This window comes from Poecile atricapillus, chromosome 1 (assembly GCF_030490865.1).
Source record: "Poecile atricapillus isolate bPoeAtr1 chromosome 1, bPoeAtr1.hap1, whole genome shotgun sequence".
Classification (NCBI taxonomy): domain Eukaryota; kingdom Metazoa; phylum Chordata; class Aves; order Passeriformes; family Paridae; genus Poecile; species Poecile atricapillus.
The window spans coordinates 68,083,042-68,105,445 of NC_081249.1; the positions used below are offsets into that span (position 1 = coordinate 68,083,042).

The following is a 22,404-nucleotide window of genomic DNA, read 5'->3' on the forward strand; positions in this document are numbered from 1 at the left end:
TTTCTTTTTCAAGCTTTCTTGCATCATGTACTCTCAGTAAAATTGTTTTGAAAAACATTGACACTATTACAGAAAAATTAGTGTTATATTAAAATAGTTGAAGGCATTGCATGTAACAACAGCAGAGTGATAGGGACATACTGTGACTAATAGTTTTATTTATACTTTTTCTGGTATACATTTGCACAAGTTCATATTTGATATTCTTCACTGAGAAAACATCAGAAAGTCATAAACAATGTGACATTTTACAGATAGAAGTTCACAGATGTATTTTACCAATAAATCAGATTCAATATTTGGCCTGAAAACTGGACAAATATGAAAGCATACTTAGAATGTAACCAGGAAGAAAATGCAGCACAATACAATACATTCTAACTATTAAAAAAAAAGAAAAAAAAGCAGATGTACATCATACCTCAGGGTTGAGACTGAAAGCTTTTGCTGGTTTTCCAACACAAAGAAAGTCAAAGATAATTTCTTTCATTGCGAAATCTAAACGTTCCTAAAATAGCAAAAATACTTCAAATCATTAAGCTGCTCCCTTATGCTAGTTATTTTCACTAAGGCTACAGAACACTGAAACCCAGTTTAATCAAGGTTTATTTAAATACATGGAAAAACAGATTTTCAGAAGTACGTAGAATATATTATCAGATCTAAGCTTTTAACAATACTTTATATTGACAAAATAAAAATTGTATAGCATTTAAAGAGAAAATGATCCATTTCAGAAATACAGAAATTTTCAGAAATTCTTAATTATTTCATTTAAACTGCAGTAATTATGGCACTAACACAGTATTTTACATAAAGAGAGCTTTCTTCACAGATGGCACAGTAAAGGGAAGATTTTAAGCATTTGTTTGCTTCATTCCTACTCAATGTGCTTAAGTGATTTGCTCAATGGGAAAATCTTCTGACTTTAAGTCATAAAAGAGATGGAACTTCCAGCACTGTAAGTTAGCCTATTTTAGCAGTTCCCATTTGAACTGATGAAAACTATATCTGTCAACTCCATGCTGAACTTGGTTGACATCTGACTTACTGCTTTGACAGCAATGCAACTTATTGTCCTATACAGCAGGGATGATTCAGTATCAGGATGAGACATGGCCTATTATTTTCAACTATATTGACAGTCAGAGTGTGTCAACAAATTAATTTTTTGACTTGCTGGAAATTTTAAAAACTGACAAAAATTACATGTGAGTTGAAGCAAACTCTATTAATTTTGATCTATATTCAGTGGAATGAGGTTAACCAAAACCTCACTCAAAAGGAGTTGCCCCAGCTCCATCTATAATTTCATCATTCCCTGGATGAAAGATAATGTCAACAGGGTTGCAAAAAATTCAGTCATTAGAACTTTACTTATTTATTAATTTGGTATTGGGAAAATAAGTTGTTCATTATATGGAAAGATATATGCATGGCTCTCCCATACCTGTGCAATAAACTGTATTATCTTCACAAAGATGTTTAGAGGCATATCTCTTGGCACAACACCACGGGACCCTTTTGGGAAAAGGGTTGTGACAATAGTAATAAGTCGACTGCAAAAGAAAAAGGAACATTAGACATTTTTAGACCTTGCAGACCTTCATTTAGCATGACACTCCATTTAGAAAGACCAGAAAAAAACTTCCTTTGAACTGAAAATGTAATGGGGTATCTCGTTCTGATTCTTTGCTATAAATTCAGTGCAATTATTTTATTTCATTACTACATTACAAGTAAATTAACCAGTCAATGGCTACTACAAAAGTATTTTTAACTTACACTGAACAAGGAGTGACTTTTAATTTTTCCAAAAGCAGAAACATTTTATACATCAATTTTCATAGGTGACAGAGTAACTGACAGTGCTACAAGAGGGAATATTTTCTTGTGTACAGTTATGTTTCTTATTTCACAGCATGAATAGGTTCAATTTGAGTGAATTCAGGAGAACTATAAAACCTCTTCACTGGCAACATCCACTCTACAATGGATTTTCATTACAAATAAAGCACTTTACCTCTGCGTAGCTGTGTTGCTTTCACATTTAATTCTGATCATGTAAACCCACAGTAGTCTGTACAGAGATTCCAGTGCAACTCGAGCCATTTTTGGGTCCTTATTCTAGAGAAACATACCACATATGAAAAAGCTTCAGGCACAAATTAGCAAGGAAGTTCTACACTTAATAGGAACCAAGGTTGAGAATTTTGATAATGAAACTACAAAAAGATAGAGCCTCACAGCTGCTCAGTGCTCCATTCCTGGAGCCATAGGATGCTCATGCATCCGACCTGCTTCTGTTATTACATGAGTTGTTGAAAAACTCAAGCATCAAGTTCGTTAAATTAGATATACGTTAAAATTTAAAATCTCTGAAAACACCCACAACTTGACTGTGAAAAGAAAACCTCCTATTCAGTAGATTACATAAATTCAAAAGTTGTTGCTCTATGGTGGAGGCCTGGTATGAGAACGGATAAAGGAATGTACCACATACTCAAAACTGAAAGGAAAAAAATCTGTGGATACTTAGGCTGGCCAAATTAACAGGGCATCTGCGATCAGCTGGACTGGATTGGTTTATCTGCCTGGATTGCTGTTTATTTTTAGAAACTAGTACTGGATTGTCTTTGGATCTCTTCAGTCATATGCAGTTTTCTGTTTTTCTGGCAGTTGAAAGGGCTGTCTGAGTAATAAACAAGTAAGTGCAGTCCAATCAGATGGTCTCCCGTGTGTTGAGCCATCTGCTGGGTTAAATTTTGAAGGAGTCCAGTACACTTTGACCTGAGATAAGGTTTGCCTGGCCCACAGGGCAAATCTCCATGGCAAAAATCTGAGATATTTTCGGTAGACAAATGTTGAGTCACGGATCAAAGACTGCGGTTTGATCAAAGAAACTGCAACTGATGCCATCAGTAATTCCTGAATGTGTATTGGTCTCGGTCCTGCAAAATGACGGGAAGACAATTTCCCAGTGTTATGGGAGATGACTTCAGCTTTCAACATGGCATCTGTCAGAAGCTTAGGAACAGAAACACTGTTTTTGGGCTTTAATTTCCACTCAACACATTGACAACACATTTTATGCAATAAAGTTTTATATGGACAAAACACTGAATATATATTTTTTGTTTATGATAGCAGCATACAATGGTTGTCCCACAGGTTTAGAGTAAGTAGTGAAAGGAATGCCAAAGTTTATTTGGCACATTAATATGTGCAGGATTTTTAAATAATAAAATTTATTACAATCGATTTGTTTATTAACCTGTTTACTTTCAATCCATTTTTCATCAGGTATAATCTTGTCAGTCCTTGTACAATTCAGACCTAAGAATTTTATTTCTTCAACAGGTGATGAAGTACATTTATCAAAATTTATTTTTATTCCAAAGCTTTCAAGGAAACAGCAGGTTGTGGCTGAGTTAAGGTACAAGAGGCTGTGCAGCAGAGGAGGAAAACCAAATATCCCAGTGATTAAACAGTTAGCTGTGAGGGCTATTGAGAATCAGGCAGGAGAAAAGGGCTGAGACCAGTATCATTGGAGTTTTCAAAGAATAGTAGACCGGCTTTTTGCCAGAACAGCAAGCTGCATGGCAGAAACAGGATTAAGAGGAAGATGATAAAAAGCCTAAGATACATCCAGGGACATTATGGGCATGTCCATTAGCAAGATCTGTCAAAGTTCGTGGTGTTGATGTGCACAACTCTCCCTCTAACAGATGGATTTTCAGTTCTTCCTCCAACTGTGTAAGTTTGGTTTGGGTTTTGAGGTGCCAGCCTATCTGGTGAAAAGATTGTTTCAGTGGTTGGGGCATCTCTCTCTCTGTACTGGGAAGAAGTGGCCAACCATTTTCTTACTTAGGACACATATTCAGCTATCTTACTTTCTCCTCAAAGTAAAGATTGAATTAGTGCCACCACATTAATCCGAGAGCTCTGTAAACTGAGATATATATCAATGAATTACAGGTTGCAAAATAAATCCCAATTTTATTTTCAATCAGTAAGATAGGACCAACTTTTCTTACATTTTCTCTGATGGTTTCAAATGATTTGTCTGGATCTCCTTAATTTTCAGAAAACTATATATTCCCAGCTGGCTTTGCCTTTTCTGAAGCTTGTACAGCTGCATAAAACCCTGTAAAATTAGTTTCAATAACAACATGCTTATTTTCTAAATCTCCTTGCAGGTCAGATTCTAATGCATTGTCACCAAAAGTAAGGTATTCAGGTATTGGCAGAAAGAAATCTTCAGGCAGACTGAACATTCTGAAGAACTAGTCTAACAGGTGGATCCACATGAAGAGAATCAATACAAATTGTTTCATTAGGACAGAGAGGAAGCACAACCAGAAAGCAACATCGAAAAAGGATGTAAGATATACCTTTTAATAAGCTTGAGAACTCAACTTTGGAGAAAAGATATTTGTCTCTGAGCTGAGAAAGTGGCTCAGTTGTGAAGTTCGTGTGAAGTTTGAAGCGTGTTGTTAGTAGAAGCCTCCTAACAACTGGTTCATCAAGACACAGTTGCGAGACCCTTCATTTGCTCTAATGACTTCAGTGTGGTTTTTTTTCCCTTTTCAGGTGGGCACAGGACCATACTTTCCCAGGGATGCAGTTTTAGCATGGCATGGGACACGAGGTATTGCAACAATAAAAGGCACTTGAAGGAGCAGTAATGATAACTAGCACATGTGCACTGAACAGTATGTGCAGCCTGAGAACCACAGCAGACTGCACTGAAAAGCTAACCTTAAACCTCAAAGGTCTAACAAATGGCAAATGCATAAGAATGGCTACATGGAGGAAAAAACTTGAAACAGTTTAGGGTTTTTGTAAGGCAAACACTTAACATGTGTTAAACACGCAATGGAATCAGTGTCCTACAAGTAGTTCCATTTTGAAAAAGTAATAACAAGCTCATGCTTCCAAAGCTTTTGTGAAAAAAGCAAGTTACTACTAGGTCAATTTGGTATGTTACTGGACCTAATAACTTTCATCAGCATTTTTTTCTTTTTCACAAGTGTTAGACTGAGGCTTGGTTTGAGTTAGAGAAGCAGTAGAAATTCATACTTGGCCTAATAATACTTTTTTGCTATTGAAAAAACATGCACAGATAAAGAACATGTACTGTCAGGAATAAAATTATGTATGGAATCAGATAATAGCAATAAGTCAGTAGATTTACCTAAAAAGGCTACGCAACAGATCAACAGTGCATACTGAAGTCTGAATACAATATTAAAACCAGGAGATACTAACCTTGAGATTGGAAAGGCAGTTGTTGAGGAAAATATGCCATCTGTTTAAAAAGAACTGCTTCTGACTGACACAAAGCAGGCATGTTACCAAGGGGTACAAAGCCTAAACGGGAAATGGATGTCGATACAGTGTTATTTGCATGTCTACACAACACAACTAACTTAATATAGACATTGTAAACTTGAAGTTCTAACTCCTCCATTTTGTTCAACACAAGTTAGCCAACATAAACACATTAGTTTAGTTTAAACACATTAGTAAGTAGTACTATTTAATAGGAGCCTTCTCTAAAGCTGTTACAGATATGTTTCATGGATGATCTATAACTGACCAAATGTGTACTCACAGCAGTGTAAGATAGGGAACAATTTTACTCTCAGGGCTAAGTTCTGTCAGTTTACTGAGAAATAAAAACATGGAATTAACTAAACTTTATTATTATAACAACAGGACCCACAGAGATTGTTGGAACTTGCGAATCAGATGACTGTTGCTCCTCAAAATCTGCAGTCACAATATTTACCAAGAGACACGTCAAACACCCTAAAGAATTGTGTTAAAATACAGAGAATGCCTGGATCTGCTGGGAGTTAAAGCTTGTGAAGCGAAAAATAAAAAGAAGCAAAGCAGAACATAGAATTTGACATACCGGAACCCAGTCTTTTTGTCAACACTCACTTTAAGACTTGTAAATGTTACACTAAAAAATATGCTAAAATGCACCTAATGATTTTAAAATTGACTGTGCTATTTCAAGAAGACTAAAGTTTCAGTTCTAATGCTAAGAAACCAATTTAGGACATAAAAGGTGTTAGTCAAAAATATGGTAATGTTCACTTTGACATGAATTATTCTAAAAATTACCTCTAAATTCTAACTTCAGTCACAGCTCATAGTATAAACACATCATAAATCTCAGCTTCTGTTCCAGTAACACGCAACATAAACTGTCTATAGCTAGGTTAATTTCTTGAGCAAATGGCAAATGTACATTACTTTCTATTTTTATAATCTTCATGTCCAAAATACATATGGGACAGGATAACTGAAATCTTCTCACAGAAGACCTTGTAACTATACAGTTGAGTATTTGATTGGATCACAGAGTTTAGTAACATTCCAAGAGTGTTAGAACCCATCCTAAGGAGGGAAGATAAACCATCTCCTGGAATTTTTTAATTCTCTCTATTCACTACTAAGAGAACCTTATGACTAGAGGTACTTTTAGATAGAACATGAAACAAGATGAATTCCCCCATCCTGTCTGTACAGCGAGTGCATGGATTCACCAAACACTGATCTTGGTTCTGTTCAGACTTTAAGGAGTGTGCTTTCTTCCTGGAAGCCTGGAAATATGCACTGCAGCTATTTCTGTCAACTGTTTGCCTTTCCCCTCCTCCTTCTCCTTGCAATGTTTGTATTTCTAATCACACCCTCACAAGAATCTATTCTATTTTGTCACTTTTAACTATGTAGCTGCCAGTGTGCTATGTGTAGACAAGCAATCAAATGCAAAGGCCCAGCTGTGCAATCCTTTCTCAAGAATGTAGTATTGACTTTGGCAAGTATGGCCACAGTTTGGGAAGCTCTATTTAATGTAAAAACTGTACAGAAAAGCTGTACCCTGCTGCAGCTCCAACAATGTTTTATTAACTCGGTAGAGTGGAACAGAGCCACACAAACGCAAGCAGAGTAAAATCAGAAATCCATCTCAAGCCTCCCACTAACTCAAACTGGATCAGGACTGTGCCCCAGGGGATGCTCTGGCTGTCCCCTGGGAATACTGTAACAAGGCAGGAGCTCAAGCACACTCCTGCAGTCCTCCCAGCAGTTTCACTAGCGCCTATGACCAGCATTTGCCGAAAGAACTGGAAACAGGGAAGTCTTTTTGACTTTCCCCTAGAATGAGGGAGGACAAATGACAAACTTTCTTTACTTAAAAGGTCCAAGACTTCAAAATGAATTAGCTAATGCCACACTGCTGACAGGCACTGACCCAGTTGGAGAGACAGACTGCTTAAGGCAGCCAGCATCAAACTGACTCAGATCCTCATTTAATTCAGATCAACTCATGATTCCAAAAATACACTGCAGTGCCACTGTTCATCTCACACACAAAAAATGAAATAGGGAGCTACACAGTAGCCAAGTTATGTATTTAAAAGGGCATGTGTTATACATTTTTTCCTTCCTACAATGTTTTATTTAAGCCCTGTGAAAGAGTTGTTCCCACATGCCTCATTTGTTCTCACTTGACAAGAAGTGAACTCTATTCTTCCTCCTCTTCTCCTAATGTTTACACATAACAACTATGAGAAAACCTAACCATTTAATAATCACAGAACCAGAAGCTGACAACATATTTGATTCAGACTAATTTAGATCATATTATGAGTAAACTAAGTACAGTTATTTTCTCCAAACACAATAATCTGTCCTGCAATTAGAAATGCATTCATTATAGCCAAACACAAATAAAATATTTTGCAATTTCCCAAGAGTCTTGCTCAGAAATATTTGTGACAAAGAATTTTAACCTCTGCTTCTTAGGGTTACTAACCAATGAGTGTTTCTTTCGTGATGAAAGTTCAAGCGTTGTATCATACAGGCTTTCAACAAAGTTCCTCAGACAGGGGACATTCACTTCATTTTTAACAGCCTGAAAGAAAATTTCATGTTAGCAAAAACCTATTTCACAAGCTGTTTTATCTAATTTTAATAATTATGCAAACAACATAAAAAATAAACTCACAGCAGCTACGGGGACAAGAATTTCAACAAACAGTCCTGCCAGTGCATGCTTGATATCTTTGTCTTTAACTTCAAGGAAATAATGTGCACATTCCTAAATAAAAAAATAAAAAATACAAGAAACATAAATTGCATATCAGCTGGAATAAAGACCTCTGAATGTTTTCTGAATATGTATCACGTCTCAGTGACTATTTTTATTCTGTAAATCCCACTGAAAACATTTGCCTCTTAACTTCTAAATCTGCATTTTGCAGCAAGCACAAAGCAGGACATAAGTCAAGATCAAGGAGCTGTTACTCTAATCCAGAAAGTCTCCACTGACTCCAGCTGTGCCTGGTGGTGTGTTTTGGACTGGAAATTGAATTGGACTCAGGGGCTGACCTCATGCCTTCCCTGTGTGTATCTTCAGGAGCAAACCTAATAGTCAACACGGACTGCTTTACACAACGCTTTGAGAGGCCAGAAAAGGAATGTAATTCTCTGGTAAGATACACAGGGCAATGAACAATCTTACTGTAAATATTTTTGGATTAATTTCATTGCTAGGATTTGTTGCATATTGAGGGTCAATATGGAACTGTGCTACGTGAGGACAATTTCCAGCCTGCAACTGGGGATTAAGAAAAAAATAAAAACAGACTTTGTCCTAAAATATGCAGTGAACTACTCTCCAGACAGCTGTGTTGCTCAGGAAGTGAGGGAGGGGAGATAAGCATCCACCCATTTGTGTGTACAACTTCTCTGAGGATGACAAATCCTACTGCCCCAGTTTTCTCCAGGTTCAAGGCCCAAACAGCCCCATACCTTACGAGGAAGGCCCCACTGACCATTTTTCCTTCACAGTCGTGCAGAGGAGTTTACACCTCAGATCATACATATTTTTTTCTTATGTGCTAACAGGATTATACAACACATGGCTTCAGACACTCCAGCCAGCCTCCCTGAGATGCTTCTGCACTCTTTGGGAAGACAGGCTCTTCTGGAGCTCACTCCTGAAATTAGCTCACCCTCTGAAAACATCTCTCTCTACTACGGCAGCACTGGTGTGATAGAGGTTTTAGATGAAACACTGCGTGGAGATACTCAAACAGACAAACTGCCCAAAGAGCTGAAATGTACTTCACCAAACTGAGCAAATGAGGTTTTCCTACAGGCACAACGATTCTTATGATGTAGAGGAGTAAATATAAGAATTTATTTAGTACTGAGATATTGTAGCAGGAGAAGGTAGAGATCCAAATTTCAGTTTTACTAGGTAGGAGTCTTACCACAGATTTTAACAGCAGTGAATACTGGATAAAGCTGAGCCACAGCCCTATTCACACATCAAGTCAAGTGCACTGAACACACATCACTTTGGTATTTTGCCAGCTCTGGATAACTCAAACTAAGTTGACACATACTAGTATGTGTCTACATAATTAAGAGTAAGGTAAGAAGAAAAACTACCCGTTTCTGTGTTGTTAAATATATCTTAAATATGCTATTAAATATGGTTTAGAATATATTGCAAAGCTGAAATAGAATGTGCTTCCTGTTCAGGACTTAAAAGAAAAAGCTCAGCGTGTCTGTATGCCTATATATTTGTATTCCAATGCTAACTCCTTACTTGAGGGCATCTAACACTGACTTTTGTTCTCCATTTACACCATCAATACATTAATCTTTACATGGAGGTATATATAAAACATTTATTGGACTGGATTAGTGGCCACAAACCATGTAAACATGTGGGTCATCCCAAGAAGAAACAGGGGAATAGAAAGATTAAGCTAAAGAAACCTGCTGGTGGGAACAAAACCAATTGTACATTACCAGCAAGAACGCTGAAACATGAAATAGTTTCTTGCCTTTTACAAGATGATATAATCTATTAATTTAAAGCATTCATTGTAGTCAAACTATGTGCTGTACTGGTGATTTTTAAACCAGGAGGGTAGAGAGTGCACTCTACAGCAAGCAGGGTGAAGGTGTGGTGGAAGGAGACAACACATCCAAAGGAAATTCTATCCAGCTTTTGCCTCTCTGTCTCTTCCTCAGTATTTTCCTCCATTAGAAGTTTCTCTCTTTTCTGGCCACTGTGTCAGTAGTGGAAGATTCACTTTGGAGGCAGTGAGCAGCTAGGGAGACACAACAAGGCACAGACACAGGGCAAGGGACAGCTGTGGGATAGTGGGATGGAAGGGCTGGGGTCTACAGAACAAAACCTCTTCTAGCTGGAGGGTGAGGTGTAGGGACTAGAGGAATATGACTGATGAAAAGTTAGTATGGGACGACACACTTCAGGGACCAGAGCACTGAGGGGTTCAGAACAAGCCGAAAGTAGCTTCACATAAGTTTATGTGGAAATGACATATGGAAAATCTAGAATATTACATGGAAAATAAAGGCTAGCCCATTCAAAAAGGTCTGGGAAGCCACAGCTATATACTTAAGAATTTTACCTGCATAAACTGAAGAGAAGCTTCAAAGTCCTCCACAGGATACATCTTAATGCGAAAGAATTTCATTCCCATTATAAGACTGATAATGCTTTGAACTACATATGGGCTTTGTTCTTTGTGCCGCAACTCTTTTAGCTCTGCCATAAATTTCTTCTTTACAGCAGGAAATCTAGGAATTCAGATTGGTTAGTTCCAAAAAGTTCAAAATCAATATTTGAAATGCATTGTAAGGTATATAAATTGGGAAAAACCTAAAGAAGATAAAACTTTGGTTGTATAAAATTTAAAAATTAAATTAAAATAAAAAATAAAATAAAAAATACAATTAATATACCATTTCACTCAGTATTTGAATAGGTTTTTTTTTGTTTAGCTTTCTTTCACTTCTAATAAACTGAGAAAAGGAAGCATATAGCCTGATCTTAGTCCTTTTAGATAACCGCATCTTTCAAATTATTTTATTACCATGCACCTCTTTTACGTAAGAGCTAACAGTATCATTTAAATAACCCCTTCAAATGTTTTTCAAAAATCCATGATGGAAAGATAGATATCTTGCAAGAACATGTAATATTTTCAAAAGAAAATGTTTATATTATAGCCCTGAAAATATTCATATAGGCAGTTTGTACCTTCAGGTTTTTTTTCCTAACAGCCATTACAGTAAGACTTAAGCATTAACAACTACAATAACTTGAGGTAGAGGGCTCTGTGATATTTTTGGTCTCCCTCATGAATTTGTTGCAGGTGTCTTTGGAGACACATTGTCCATAAAAATGATAGCTAGAAAGAGCACCAAACAGGACCTCTTGCTCTTTTTGCGACAAAATGGAAAGAATGTAATTTTCATGGTAGGCGTAGCATGTAACAACATATTGTTATCCCCTTTGATAGCCAACCCAAGTGAACAGAAAAAAACAGGTTAGAAGGAAGGAGCCCTTCAGTGATAGAAACATCTTAGCAAGGTGCTTCAGAACTTTGACAGCTTGAAGCTTTGGATCCAGATGCAACTTCTCCTTTTGCATTTGACCCAGCAAATTCAGAGGCCCAGGTAAGACCTTAGCTGAATTGATATGATTTCCAGAATCTCAAACAGTTTTAGCCACATCAAGCCAAACTGACTGGTTTTGTAGAGCTGAGACTCACTCTCAGCAACGCTGGAGTGTCAGGAGACAGACAGCATTACATCAGGACAGTAAAATTCATCCTCTGCTTAGTTTGTGGTTCAAGTGTATAATGAGATGCTATATTGGGTACATGAGATTCTGAGTTTAACTGTTTTCAGGTTCAAAATTTAAGATCTGACCCACAAAGTGTTTTATGTCATCTGTTCTAAGAAGGATGAAGGGTTCAGAAGGAGATGCATTAAGTTCAGAGCTGAAATAGCTGCAGAGCCTTAATATTGTTGCTATGTAGGAAGATAGCCATTTATAGGTTTGCCCAGCTGAAGAAAAAAATAGCATCTACAAAAAAAACTAGTTAAAATAGCTCTCTTCAGCCCTTTGGGCTTTCACAGACGTCATTGCTGAGATAGGAAAAATAATGCTGCTGTAGTTGAGTTGAGTTTATTCAGTATCACTGGACTAGATGCAGAAAGCCTGGGATTCCCTAGAGGCTTATGTTCTAGAACATCTGGATAAACAGAAGGCCAATGAACTGAAATTACTTATTCCTACAGAATACTTAAAGAAAGTAAGAAAACCAAAATATTCACATGCTAAGCAAGTATACTTTGTCATATCTATGAAGGAAATAATATATTGAATTTTGCTTACTTTGCTTGAGCTAGAACACCTATTACTTCTGCATACAAATCTGCAACAATGTGCATATTGCCAGTGTTAGGACCAAGGTACCTAGCAAGAGACAAGAAAGAATTCTCAGCTGAGAAAACATGCTGTTTAAGCCACAACTATTAAAAAAAATAAGAAAGTACCTTTTTCATAGAATTTTTGAATGGAAAAGAGCCTTACCCTTCTTTGTACTTAAAGTGCTTGAAAGCCAAGTTAATAACATCATTCACCAAACTGTCTATTACAGGATGAAGTGGAATCTGAAAACACAAAATAAAATACAACAAGTACACATATATTACACTACTGCTAATATTACTTGTGGATTTCATCCATTCAGAAATATATAAGTTTAAACAGCATGTAGCTAACAAAATAGCTAAAATGAGCCAGATGTTTAATGTTTATTTAGTTTTGAAGAGAAATACTTTAGCTCCAAAGACTTGGCAAAGTAAGGTCTGTATCAGCACAGAATGCTATGTATCATACAGATGCAAGAAAGACAGCAATGAAGAAGCATGCTGGATGTACTTCATGTTTTTACTATAATCTTAAAGATGCAAATAGAAGAATCCCAAAATTCACTTGCATTGGTAATTCCCATTATTTATTAGTTAAAGGATAATTTAAGAACTCCTACCTGTTTCAAAACTTCTATTAATACTAAAGAAAAAATAAAATCAATAGCCAGATCTCTTCTCTCCATTAAATAGTCCCTCTGCTGTTCATCACTGCAAAATCAAACCAAGAAACACAATATTTTGGAGAAGTGTTATAATTCATATTACACACCTTCTTCAATTACACAAATAAAGATAACAGGGAATTGTATTCTACCTTTTAAACTGCAGTCCAGCATTTCAGAAAGTAATGTACTGTTATGCTCTTAAAATCTGAGATAAACAGACCAAATCTAACTTGCTAATGTGATGCTCTTTCAAATGCTTAAATATCACTTATCCATTTCCTCCCTCTTATTTTTCCAGTTAAAGATCCACAACAATAAAAAACAAAACAAAGCCAAGGAAACTTGTGGATTCTGTGTTCTAAGAAATGGATTTAATTTCAAATTCATTGCTGATGACAACATTTAGGACATTCTTAATTACACTTTGGAGGCAAATGTAACTGTGTACTATCAAATTCATATTTAGACTTGCCATGAATTTTGAAAAATGCCTTAAAAACACCAATGGAGAATTCACAACCAAATGGTATTATCTCTTAAAAACTGTTCCAGTGCTGATTTTTTAACTTCGGCAACACTTGTCAAACTTTTCAAACACATTTCTTGTACAGGACAACACAGAGGAATAAAAGTCTGAGGTGAATAGCTTCCAGTAAAAGTACCAAAAATTACCTATTTGAATCAACTGATCAAAGTTTCAAAGTGTACTGAAAAGATAACATGAAATATACAGTACCTTTTGTAAAAGTAAATGTTAAAGAAAGAGTTCTGCAGTCCATTTGAAGCATTTAACATTAATTCAGTGAGTTTTTTGTGCAAATTCAGCACGATTCTTATAAACATTGGGAGTTTTAGTGATTTCAGTTGCACTTATGTGTTTGCAATAAAACACACAAGAGCACATTTAAGAGTACAACTTGATCAGTGATGAAGCAAGTTATTTGCATTTTGGTTTCCTTTGGTTTTACATTAACTGAAGAAAGGACTTGTTATACATTCTTTCTGCAACACTACCAATTGACAGAGTGGTCTTGTTTCACTGCTAAACTGACCTTCAACTAAATTTTGGGTGGAGTTCCCAAAGACAGCTATTTATGAGCAGGTAGTCATGGAATAAGTTGAGAGAAAGAAGCAATTCAAGGCAAGGATTCATCTCACCCAAAAGCAGACATCTGATTAATGAACTGTATCTTCATCCTGCCTACTTCTACTGACATAAAGAGTACTTCTACCTTGGTATCTAAACCTAACCCCTATAATACCTTTGTTCCAGCAACTACTGTCTTTCGCAGTTACTGGGCTATAATGCAATCCCAATGTGTAGACTTGCCCATGCATTTCTGAACACAAGGTCTGACAGTGTTGATTCTCCTGCAGTTTCACTGGAGTGTGTAAATGTAATACTGAAGTATTGAGAAAACTCAAAGTATGAAGAACATACCTGAACCAAACTGACAGACACTGATATAACCAAGATCAGTCTGCTCCCTTATCACTGAGGAACTACTGATATCATTATTTTTCTGTGCTTGTTACTTTTAAGGCGTATACTGCTAAAACTCTCTGAGTGATTCTCCAGTTTTCAGATTGAGGGTAGGTATACGTGAATTTTTCATGTGTAAGCAGAAAAATATATAAGAAAACTTTTTCCGAGCAGCACAGAATTACTGACCGATCATTTGAGTAAATACAAACTGGTATTTAAATGGCATGGAAGCATCCAAAACATCAGTAAGACAATTACTGGAGGAGCATAACGTGAAAGGCACAATTATTCCATCCATCAAGAAGCCAAGAAAAGAGTTCCAGGAAGAAGCAGAAAAAATATACAACTTTCAAGCAGCTGTTACCTCACAAAAACTGATGGGTGAAATGTAACACAGTTTACCTTAGAATTTATCAATTATGCATATTCAGAATCATACCTTTTGGATTTAGTGCTTGTTCTTGGTCTGTACTCATGAGACTCATCTTCTATGCCATTCTGCCTTTTATACCAATCAAACAAAGTGCGCAGGATAGAGGGTAAACAATATTCTGAAAGTGAGCTCATTGAGCTTATAACCTATGGGGAAAACACAACGAATCAACAAATGAAATGCTGTTCAAGTTTTCGCTTCTCTTTAAAAAAGTACTAATTCAATGGTTCCGTCTTGTTTTCATCCATTTTTTGAGAACTATGGTATAAGCAGTGACTTAATATTCTCCATTTCCTGTCTTTAAAAGATGTATGGACATGGCATGTAGGAACATGGTTTATTGTTTAGATTTGGCAATGTTCTGTTTGTGGTTGAACTTGATGATCTCAAAAGTCTTTTCCAACTTAAATGAATCTGTGATTCTATAAAACATAAACAGAAATGCAACAGTGGAGTGTATGTTGATAGAGTCTTTATACTGATGATATTAAAATGCATTAAAATCGTGTATAACATCTTTCAGTGTACCAGAAAATCATCTAGTTCTTCAAGCAGGTTATTTTGATTTGTTACACAATGTTGATTTGAGTTCAAACAGATTGTAAGGAAAAGAAACGTAATGAATCAGATGTACTGTCTTCAGGGCTGGATGCCCCCCTAGAGACTCAGAATATATTGAGAAACACCACAAGTTCTGCAATAATTTTAATGAACTGACCATGCAGACGCATGCATCTTACTCTTAGGCTCACACACCTGAAAACTTGGAAAAAACCCTGAAAAGTTCTCTTTTATATATAGGAAAATGTTTAGTTTCTTGTGTCTTTGTGAGCACAAATAAACAAAACATAGTTTAGAATTATTCCTTAGAGGTTGCTGATTTAACAGCTCTAATGGCATACTGGATAAGAAGATTACTGCTCACTCAGTATTAACTGTGTCACCAATTACAGAAATGTTACTGAGCATGTTGGACTGAATTGTGACTTAAACATCTTATTACAGGAAATCATAAAGCTACAAAACATGAAAATATCGAAAAGTAGGATAAAGAAACCCCTCCATTATTATGCAAGAGGACAGTGTATTTATTGCAACTGAATGTTCACAGCTACAGCATTTGTGGGCATTCTAAGAAAATAAAAAACAACTGTTTAAAATAGGGAAGAAATTAATGATCTGAAGATTTTTTGAGCACCTTAAGATCATGCAGGGCTTGATCCTGCGAAGTGCTGAGTATCAGGAGTGAAGAGCTGAAGTGTGTACAACATGCCCAGTACACTGATTATGTAATTAACTGTCAGGTTTATCCACCTGCTTAAACTTAAACCAGTGCATTTCAATGCTTGTGGAAAAACAAGAGTTTAATGTCTCATGTAACACCAAACTCGTGTTGAATGCTGTGACTTACACAAGAGCAAAACTGGCAGACCAAGCATATCCAAATATTAGTATAGCCTTAATTGAGAACTTCTGTGGATGACACTTAGTCTAGCTGAGTAACTCTGAATCTCTTTTGTAGTTTTTCAGCCTCAGGATTTAACTAATTCACAGTGAAATAAAGTTAAAGTTAATGAGATATTTTGAGGGCAAAATATTATTATTTACTTATTATGGCCTAAAATTAAACATGCTCCACTAGAAAGATATACCAACTGCCCTGCTAAATTAAAAATTTCTATAAAAGTAATACTTTCAGAAACCTTTCAATCTAGCCTTTGCAATAGATTTTATTACCTGAAATATGAAACAAGTTGCTGTGGAAGATATCATGAAGCAACTACTTGCAGCAGTGACAGGAAGCTTTTAATTAAGAATTACTATAGGACTTCAAGCTCAATTATACCAAAGCCTTCTAGCGTCAAGGCTTCAGATACATGCTCAAAAAAATCAATCACCTAGTGTCAGGGCAAACTATACACTACCAACTCACTTCTTTACTGTTTTCCGAAACTTTTAATGCAGTTAGCACAACACTGCTTCTTAATAATGAAATACAAAGAAAATGGGTTTCCTAGGGAAGAACAGAAATTAATCATACAATCACAGAATCATAGAATGGTTTGGGTTGGAAGGGACCTTAAAGGTCATCTACTTCCAACCTCCCTAACATTGGCAGGGACACTTTTCACAAGACCAGGCTGATCAAAGCTTCAACTAACCTGGCTTTGAGCACTTCCAGGCATGGAGCATCCACAGCTTCTCTGGGCAACCTGCTTCAGCCTCACAGTAAAAATATCTTCCTTCCAGTTAGTAAAAATTGACCCTCTTTAGTTTAAAACCTTTAGCCTTTGTCTTATGTCCATGGGCCCTCAAATAGACCTAAATAACTTTTCACAAATTGCAGTATCTAACTATTAATGAAAAGTTGTTTCAATCATGTTTTCCTGCATGTTCACTGACATACTTATCACAGCTGTTCTCTAAATCTCACCTATACGATTTCACCAGAAAAAGTCAAAGTGATTCCTGTTAAATCTTCTCACTCTCATGCCATACCTGCTTTGCTGAATTTAGTGTCTGATTTCATTAGGGATAAAAGGTCAATATAGCTTTATTTTTCCCTTCTTCTTCTTTTTTTTTTTTTTTTTTTTTTTTTTTAATCTTTCTGTCATTGCACTTTTAAGACAGGAAGGAAGGGTGGACTGGGAAAAGACCTGGCTCTCAGGGAACAGGAAGGGAGGGAAGTCTAGCCAGCATGCCGGTTACTCAACCCTTTCATTTACTGGAAGTAAGTCCAGCAGTGTGATGAATTCTAGCTCTGTGCTGCTCCTGAAAGGGAGTGCACAGATGTACAAATATGTCCTTGTTGGACAAATGATCATATTCTTCCATCATAAATGAACTACCTACTGTATAGCTTAAGGATAAGAAAGCTGCACAAGTAGGGAGCTGTTTAAAACCTGTGTTTACAGAGCATTAAATATACTTTATGTAAAAGCTTAATATTTATTTTGGATTAAAATGCAAGAGTAAATTTAATGAAATTCTGCTTGGACAGCTCATTACAATTTATATACTTTTATAAAAGTCTTGCTATATTGTCAAAATTCAAATATAAGAAATGTTTCCACTAACAGAAAATTGATATGATTACCTTTTTCATTTCACTCATGAATTTAAATGTGTTTTAACACCAAATATATTCAGAACTGAACCCAATTTCCAACAGTACCATTAGTTTTTTGGCCCTGCATTCTTTTTCGGTATCACATATATCAATATGTATGTTTAATGGGCATTTTATTGCCATTTTAATAAAGCAGAATTGCAGTACTTCATGTTTGCACAGTCTTGGTTTATTTCTTATGACTATTTTTTGCACAGTGTCTGTATATTTTATCTTCAAATCGTTGTGCAGATTCTAAGCACAAGTAAGGTTTTACACTTTTTACCAATGCTACTGAATGCATTTGTAATTTTGGAAATGTCCTTTCATTCACATCTTTGCTCTAAGCATTTTTTTTGGACTGTGCTGTGAAGTAAAATCTCCCTAGAAATGGTTAAAATGGATAACTATTCAAGTTGAACTCACTAGTTTTCATTAACGGTCTTGGCTTCGTGAGACAAAAAAAGAAAGCAGGATTTTTTAGTACTGTAATATTGTGGATAGGTAATTTCAGCTAGCATGCTTATACACTTGGTAGTGTATGTTTATAGTTATTTTACTGCCAGCATAACAGTTTACATGAAAACCCATTTATTTTTAGTGAACAGCAAGTTAAGTTCCGAACAGCAAGTTAAGTTCCGAAGGTATTACCTTTAATTTTGCATTTAGATGTACTTCCTTATACACGGCTGGAACCCAAACCTCTGACCAGGAGCCAAAGGTTATTTTATAACCCCATGACCATAATTTCTTACACTTTCTCTGCCCTGTGCCTTTTTCTAGTGATGAAGGCAAATGTGTAAAAATCAAGGAAAGGCAAAACACAAAAGCGGCCAACTGCAGTGCTACTGCAACAACAGTGATATCTGTATTCACTAACTACACCTAAAAAATTATATTGGAAAAGAATCATTATCGGCATATCATTAATCATGTTTAGGCTGCTAGGAAAAAGGACGCTTTATCTTTAGTATGCTGCTTAGTGCCTTATTTATTTATTCATTTATTGCATTTTCCACTTTTTTATTATTGTTATTATTCATTTTAGTTTCCTTTTTTTTACCTTAGCTGATTTTTTTTTGTTTGTTTTCATCTCCTAAAAGAATATTAAAGATTAAATGTTTTTGCTTTCCAAACCATAGTCTCCAACCTTGTGCACTTATAAGAAGAGAGCAGTAAAACTGTAACAAGAAAAAGCTTTTGTGCAGTTTATGCTGAAACTTCTGCAACAGGCATCTCGGACAGATAGCTTCATACGGAAACTAAGCCTTCCTGTTAAATTTTCACTTCCATGGCAAAAACATTACATTCATTTAGTGTTTTTATATGGAAAACAGTCTGTAGTTCAATCCAAGATTACACAGTGCCCTTCTTCTGCCTCCAGTGTTGTCAGTTCATGGAACATTTATTCACCGTGGTAAGAACAAATGATACATTAGTAGAAGCTGAGAAAAGAGTAATAAAAATGTTTCCTTAGGTGAGGATAACCCTCTTGGAGAATTATGGGTTTTAGCTAGCTTTTGATCTTTTCATGTACTGCAACTTTATGGTTTCCTGTAATAGGAAGTTTAAGTCATAGTTCACTAGTACAATGTTTAATAACATTTCAGTAACTGGGGACACAGCACACTAATGCTGGAGCTGTAATACTCTTTGCCAATAGACAACTAGAGTTGTCTAACCAAGGACTTTCAAAATGTGATTTCAAATATACTGTGAAAATATTTAAAACCATATGAAAAAACCTACATAATTTCCTGTATATATTTTCTTTATACATATCACACCTAGAAAGGAAAACACAGTCAGTGTAAGGAATGTAGTTTGTTAGGCCAATGGTGAGACATTGGGCAAGTCAGGATAAGTATCATCACTTCATACATTGCTCAAGATCCTATTATTTGTTTGAGGAGGGTGATGCAATTGGCAGCCAGACATGCTGTCTGCCCAACAGGAGACACTGACTACACCTATGTGGAGAGAAACAGCCCTGGCCCAGTCAGGTTTCCAGACACTGGATCCATCACCACCATCATAACCAATGTTCCTAAAATGGTGTTTAAGAATGGGCAGGAAAAAATGCTGGTTCTCAGGGAGACAGAGATAGAACTATTCAGGGGTAATAAGTAATGCTTTCATAGCCATCTCAAATGGTTTGGGGGGTCCCAGTGTTAAACTTGATGCTGATTACTTTGGGTAGCCGAAGTGCCATTCTGCTCATTGTTAAGTTACTTTTTGGACTGATTTTTTCCACCTCTGAAGCTGACTTGCAAAAAGCAAGTTTTAAATCAGGTCATGCTTTATTTTTGTTGCTTTTTAACTTACCATTAGAAGATTGAGTTCAAACATTTTAAAGTGACTAGTGACCTACTCACTTCAGTATTGCTTATCAGTGTCACTCAAATTGAATAGAGATAATTTTTATTACGTCAAAAGAAAGAAAATTAGGTTCCTTTGACAGTCTGTCACTTATATGCCCTAAAACTGAAAGTAAAAATTATTAGACACTCCCTGAAGAGGTTTGCTCATGGGGACTGTCCATCCTTCCTCCCTTCATTTCTGTAGTAAAACTATCAGGAATGTCATGGCTGGCCTTTTTTATTTTTGCTAGATGACTTTATGGGTTTCAGAAAAAAACACCAAAGCTTTCTGCACCCTAACTGGAAAGGGGAAGTAAGGGATTACCAACCTGGTCTTCCTTCATCCCATAGACTCTTTAAATACTTGAGTTAACTTCAAAAATGAAACTTGAGTGGTTTCACTTACAAGCACATGCCTTCTTACTTGGGTTTTGGTGCCATGTCATATCATGATCTTCAGAGCTTCCCAGGCAGACTACACCTTCATTTTATTATCCGTACTTTTATGACAACTTTGTAGTACTGACATGTTTTAATTCGATAAACAGCTTTATACGGCAATGTACTCACAATCTATTGAGTGAAACACACCAAAGAAAGACTTTTTGCTATGTCTTCCTGTCTCTACTCTAGCTCAGTTCTATCAAATCTGTATTGTGCACTACAAAATTTTGAATGCAAACTATTTGAATACAATTAAAACCATTCTATGATTGTATTGATAATTTAGCATGTAATATAGCAATATAATAATTTAGATTGTATTGATGGATTTAGCCAAACTAAAATAATTTTGGTAAGTATGAACCATGTTCTTGAAAACAGGCTCATAAGCCAGGTTCAGGTACCATCTGCTGATCACAGGTCTACATCAATCCCAGGAGCACCAGAACATCTCAAAATGATAATGCTATTTAAGTAGAAAACAATGTGACAACTGAAAAGCAACTGGAAAACATTTCCAGCAACCTGGCCTGAGGCTGACAAATTCTGAAAATTTCAGCTTAAATAGTTTGTTTCAAAAATTTCAAGCAGCGGAAAGCAAGGCGTTCTGATGACATCTAAGTCAATCTCATCACCGTACTTTTCTATCAACTCTTCACATAGGTAGGACTTAAGATATGTGAACAGGAAGATATATGAATGTCATATATAACAAAATTTACCATGGTGTTTGGTCTGCATCTGTTTTTTTTCCTCCTGCCTGCCCTCAGAGTAAATTGCTACAGCAGTAAACACACAGTTTCACTCTAGGAAGCTTTTGCTGTTCTCATTAAATGAGCCTGACTTAATTACTCAATTTTCCATCTACTTACCAGTAACTAGGAGAATTATCAGTCTTCCAATTCTTCCTTTTAAAGGGCCAAAATTTGCTAAACTATAAATATTTAATCAAATCACGGCCACCCATTATGAGTTTGTTTAATGCACTGCAGGAACAGTATCCCGAGGTTTGCATCTGGGCGGCTGAATTTGTTTTACTTTCCCATTTGAGTGCAACATTCTTCCCACAGGAAGGAAAAGAGTATGTATATAAAATTAAGGTCAGAATACCACAAAGAATTTAAGGAGGCAGGTAGGAAGTACTCAGAAAGAGCCTCCTTTAGCCTGCAGTGGCTGGTTTCCCTGCAGGGTCTCTGTGATCAGTGAGGCGGATAGGGAGCTCCCAAGTATGAAGTTGAAGTCTCACCTCCTCTGTTCACCTCCTGCTCTGAGCAGCCCTCCAGGCAGGCTCTCTCTCCCCAAAAAGCATCTACAGAACAATCTAGAGTCACTTTGTCAAGCTAACATTACAAAGTGAACCTTAGTGAATGCCAGTGGAGTCTCAGAAGGCACCTTTAGTTCTGGAGATATGTCTCAGAAAACTCAATGAATGTTCAGCTGAAGTTCTGAAGTTGTACCTATACCTATCTCCTCTCTCAGAGTCAATCAATATGGTACCTGCATCTTATGGCATTGGTTGTAACTTCCTTTTGAATTGTTTCTGGCCCTGCTGTCCTACTGCCCTGTGTTTCTGCCCCTGGCAGCACAGCGGTGTAGGCAGATGTGGAGTAAGCGGCAATGGT

The 22,404-nt window shown here is 36.4% G+C and overlaps 1 protein-coding gene across 5 annotated transcripts in view; it reads right to left on the bottom strand.

Annotated features, from left to right (window-relative positions):
* The window catches only part of FRY (FRY microtubule binding protein), a 220,719-nt gene that overhangs the window by 91,064 nt on the left and 107,251 nt on the right, over positions 1-22,404 (bottom strand). For all 5 annotated transcript variants that reach the window (XM_058839060.1, XM_058839069.1, XM_058839052.1 and 2 more), the window contains 11 exons: positions 14,876-15,015; positions 12,903-12,993; positions 12,443-12,522; positions 12,245-12,325; positions 10,470-10,638; positions 8,024-8,116; positions 7,832-7,930; positions 5,272-5,373; positions 2,024-2,127; positions 1,451-1,559; positions 422-508 (listed from right to left, as the gene is read on the bottom strand). In XM_058839060.1, coding sequence (XP_058695043.1) covers positions 422-508; positions 1,451-1,559; positions 2,024-2,127; positions 5,272-5,373; positions 7,832-7,930; positions 8,024-8,116; positions 10,470-10,638; positions 12,245-12,325; positions 12,443-12,522; positions 12,903-12,993; positions 14,876-15,015 — 1,155 coding nt within the window. The remainder of the gene's footprint in view (positions 1-421; positions 509-1,450; positions 1,560-2,023; positions 2,128-5,271; positions 5,374-7,831; positions 7,931-8,023; positions 8,117-10,469; positions 10,639-12,244; positions 12,326-12,442; positions 12,523-12,902; positions 12,994-14,875; positions 15,016-22,404) is intronic.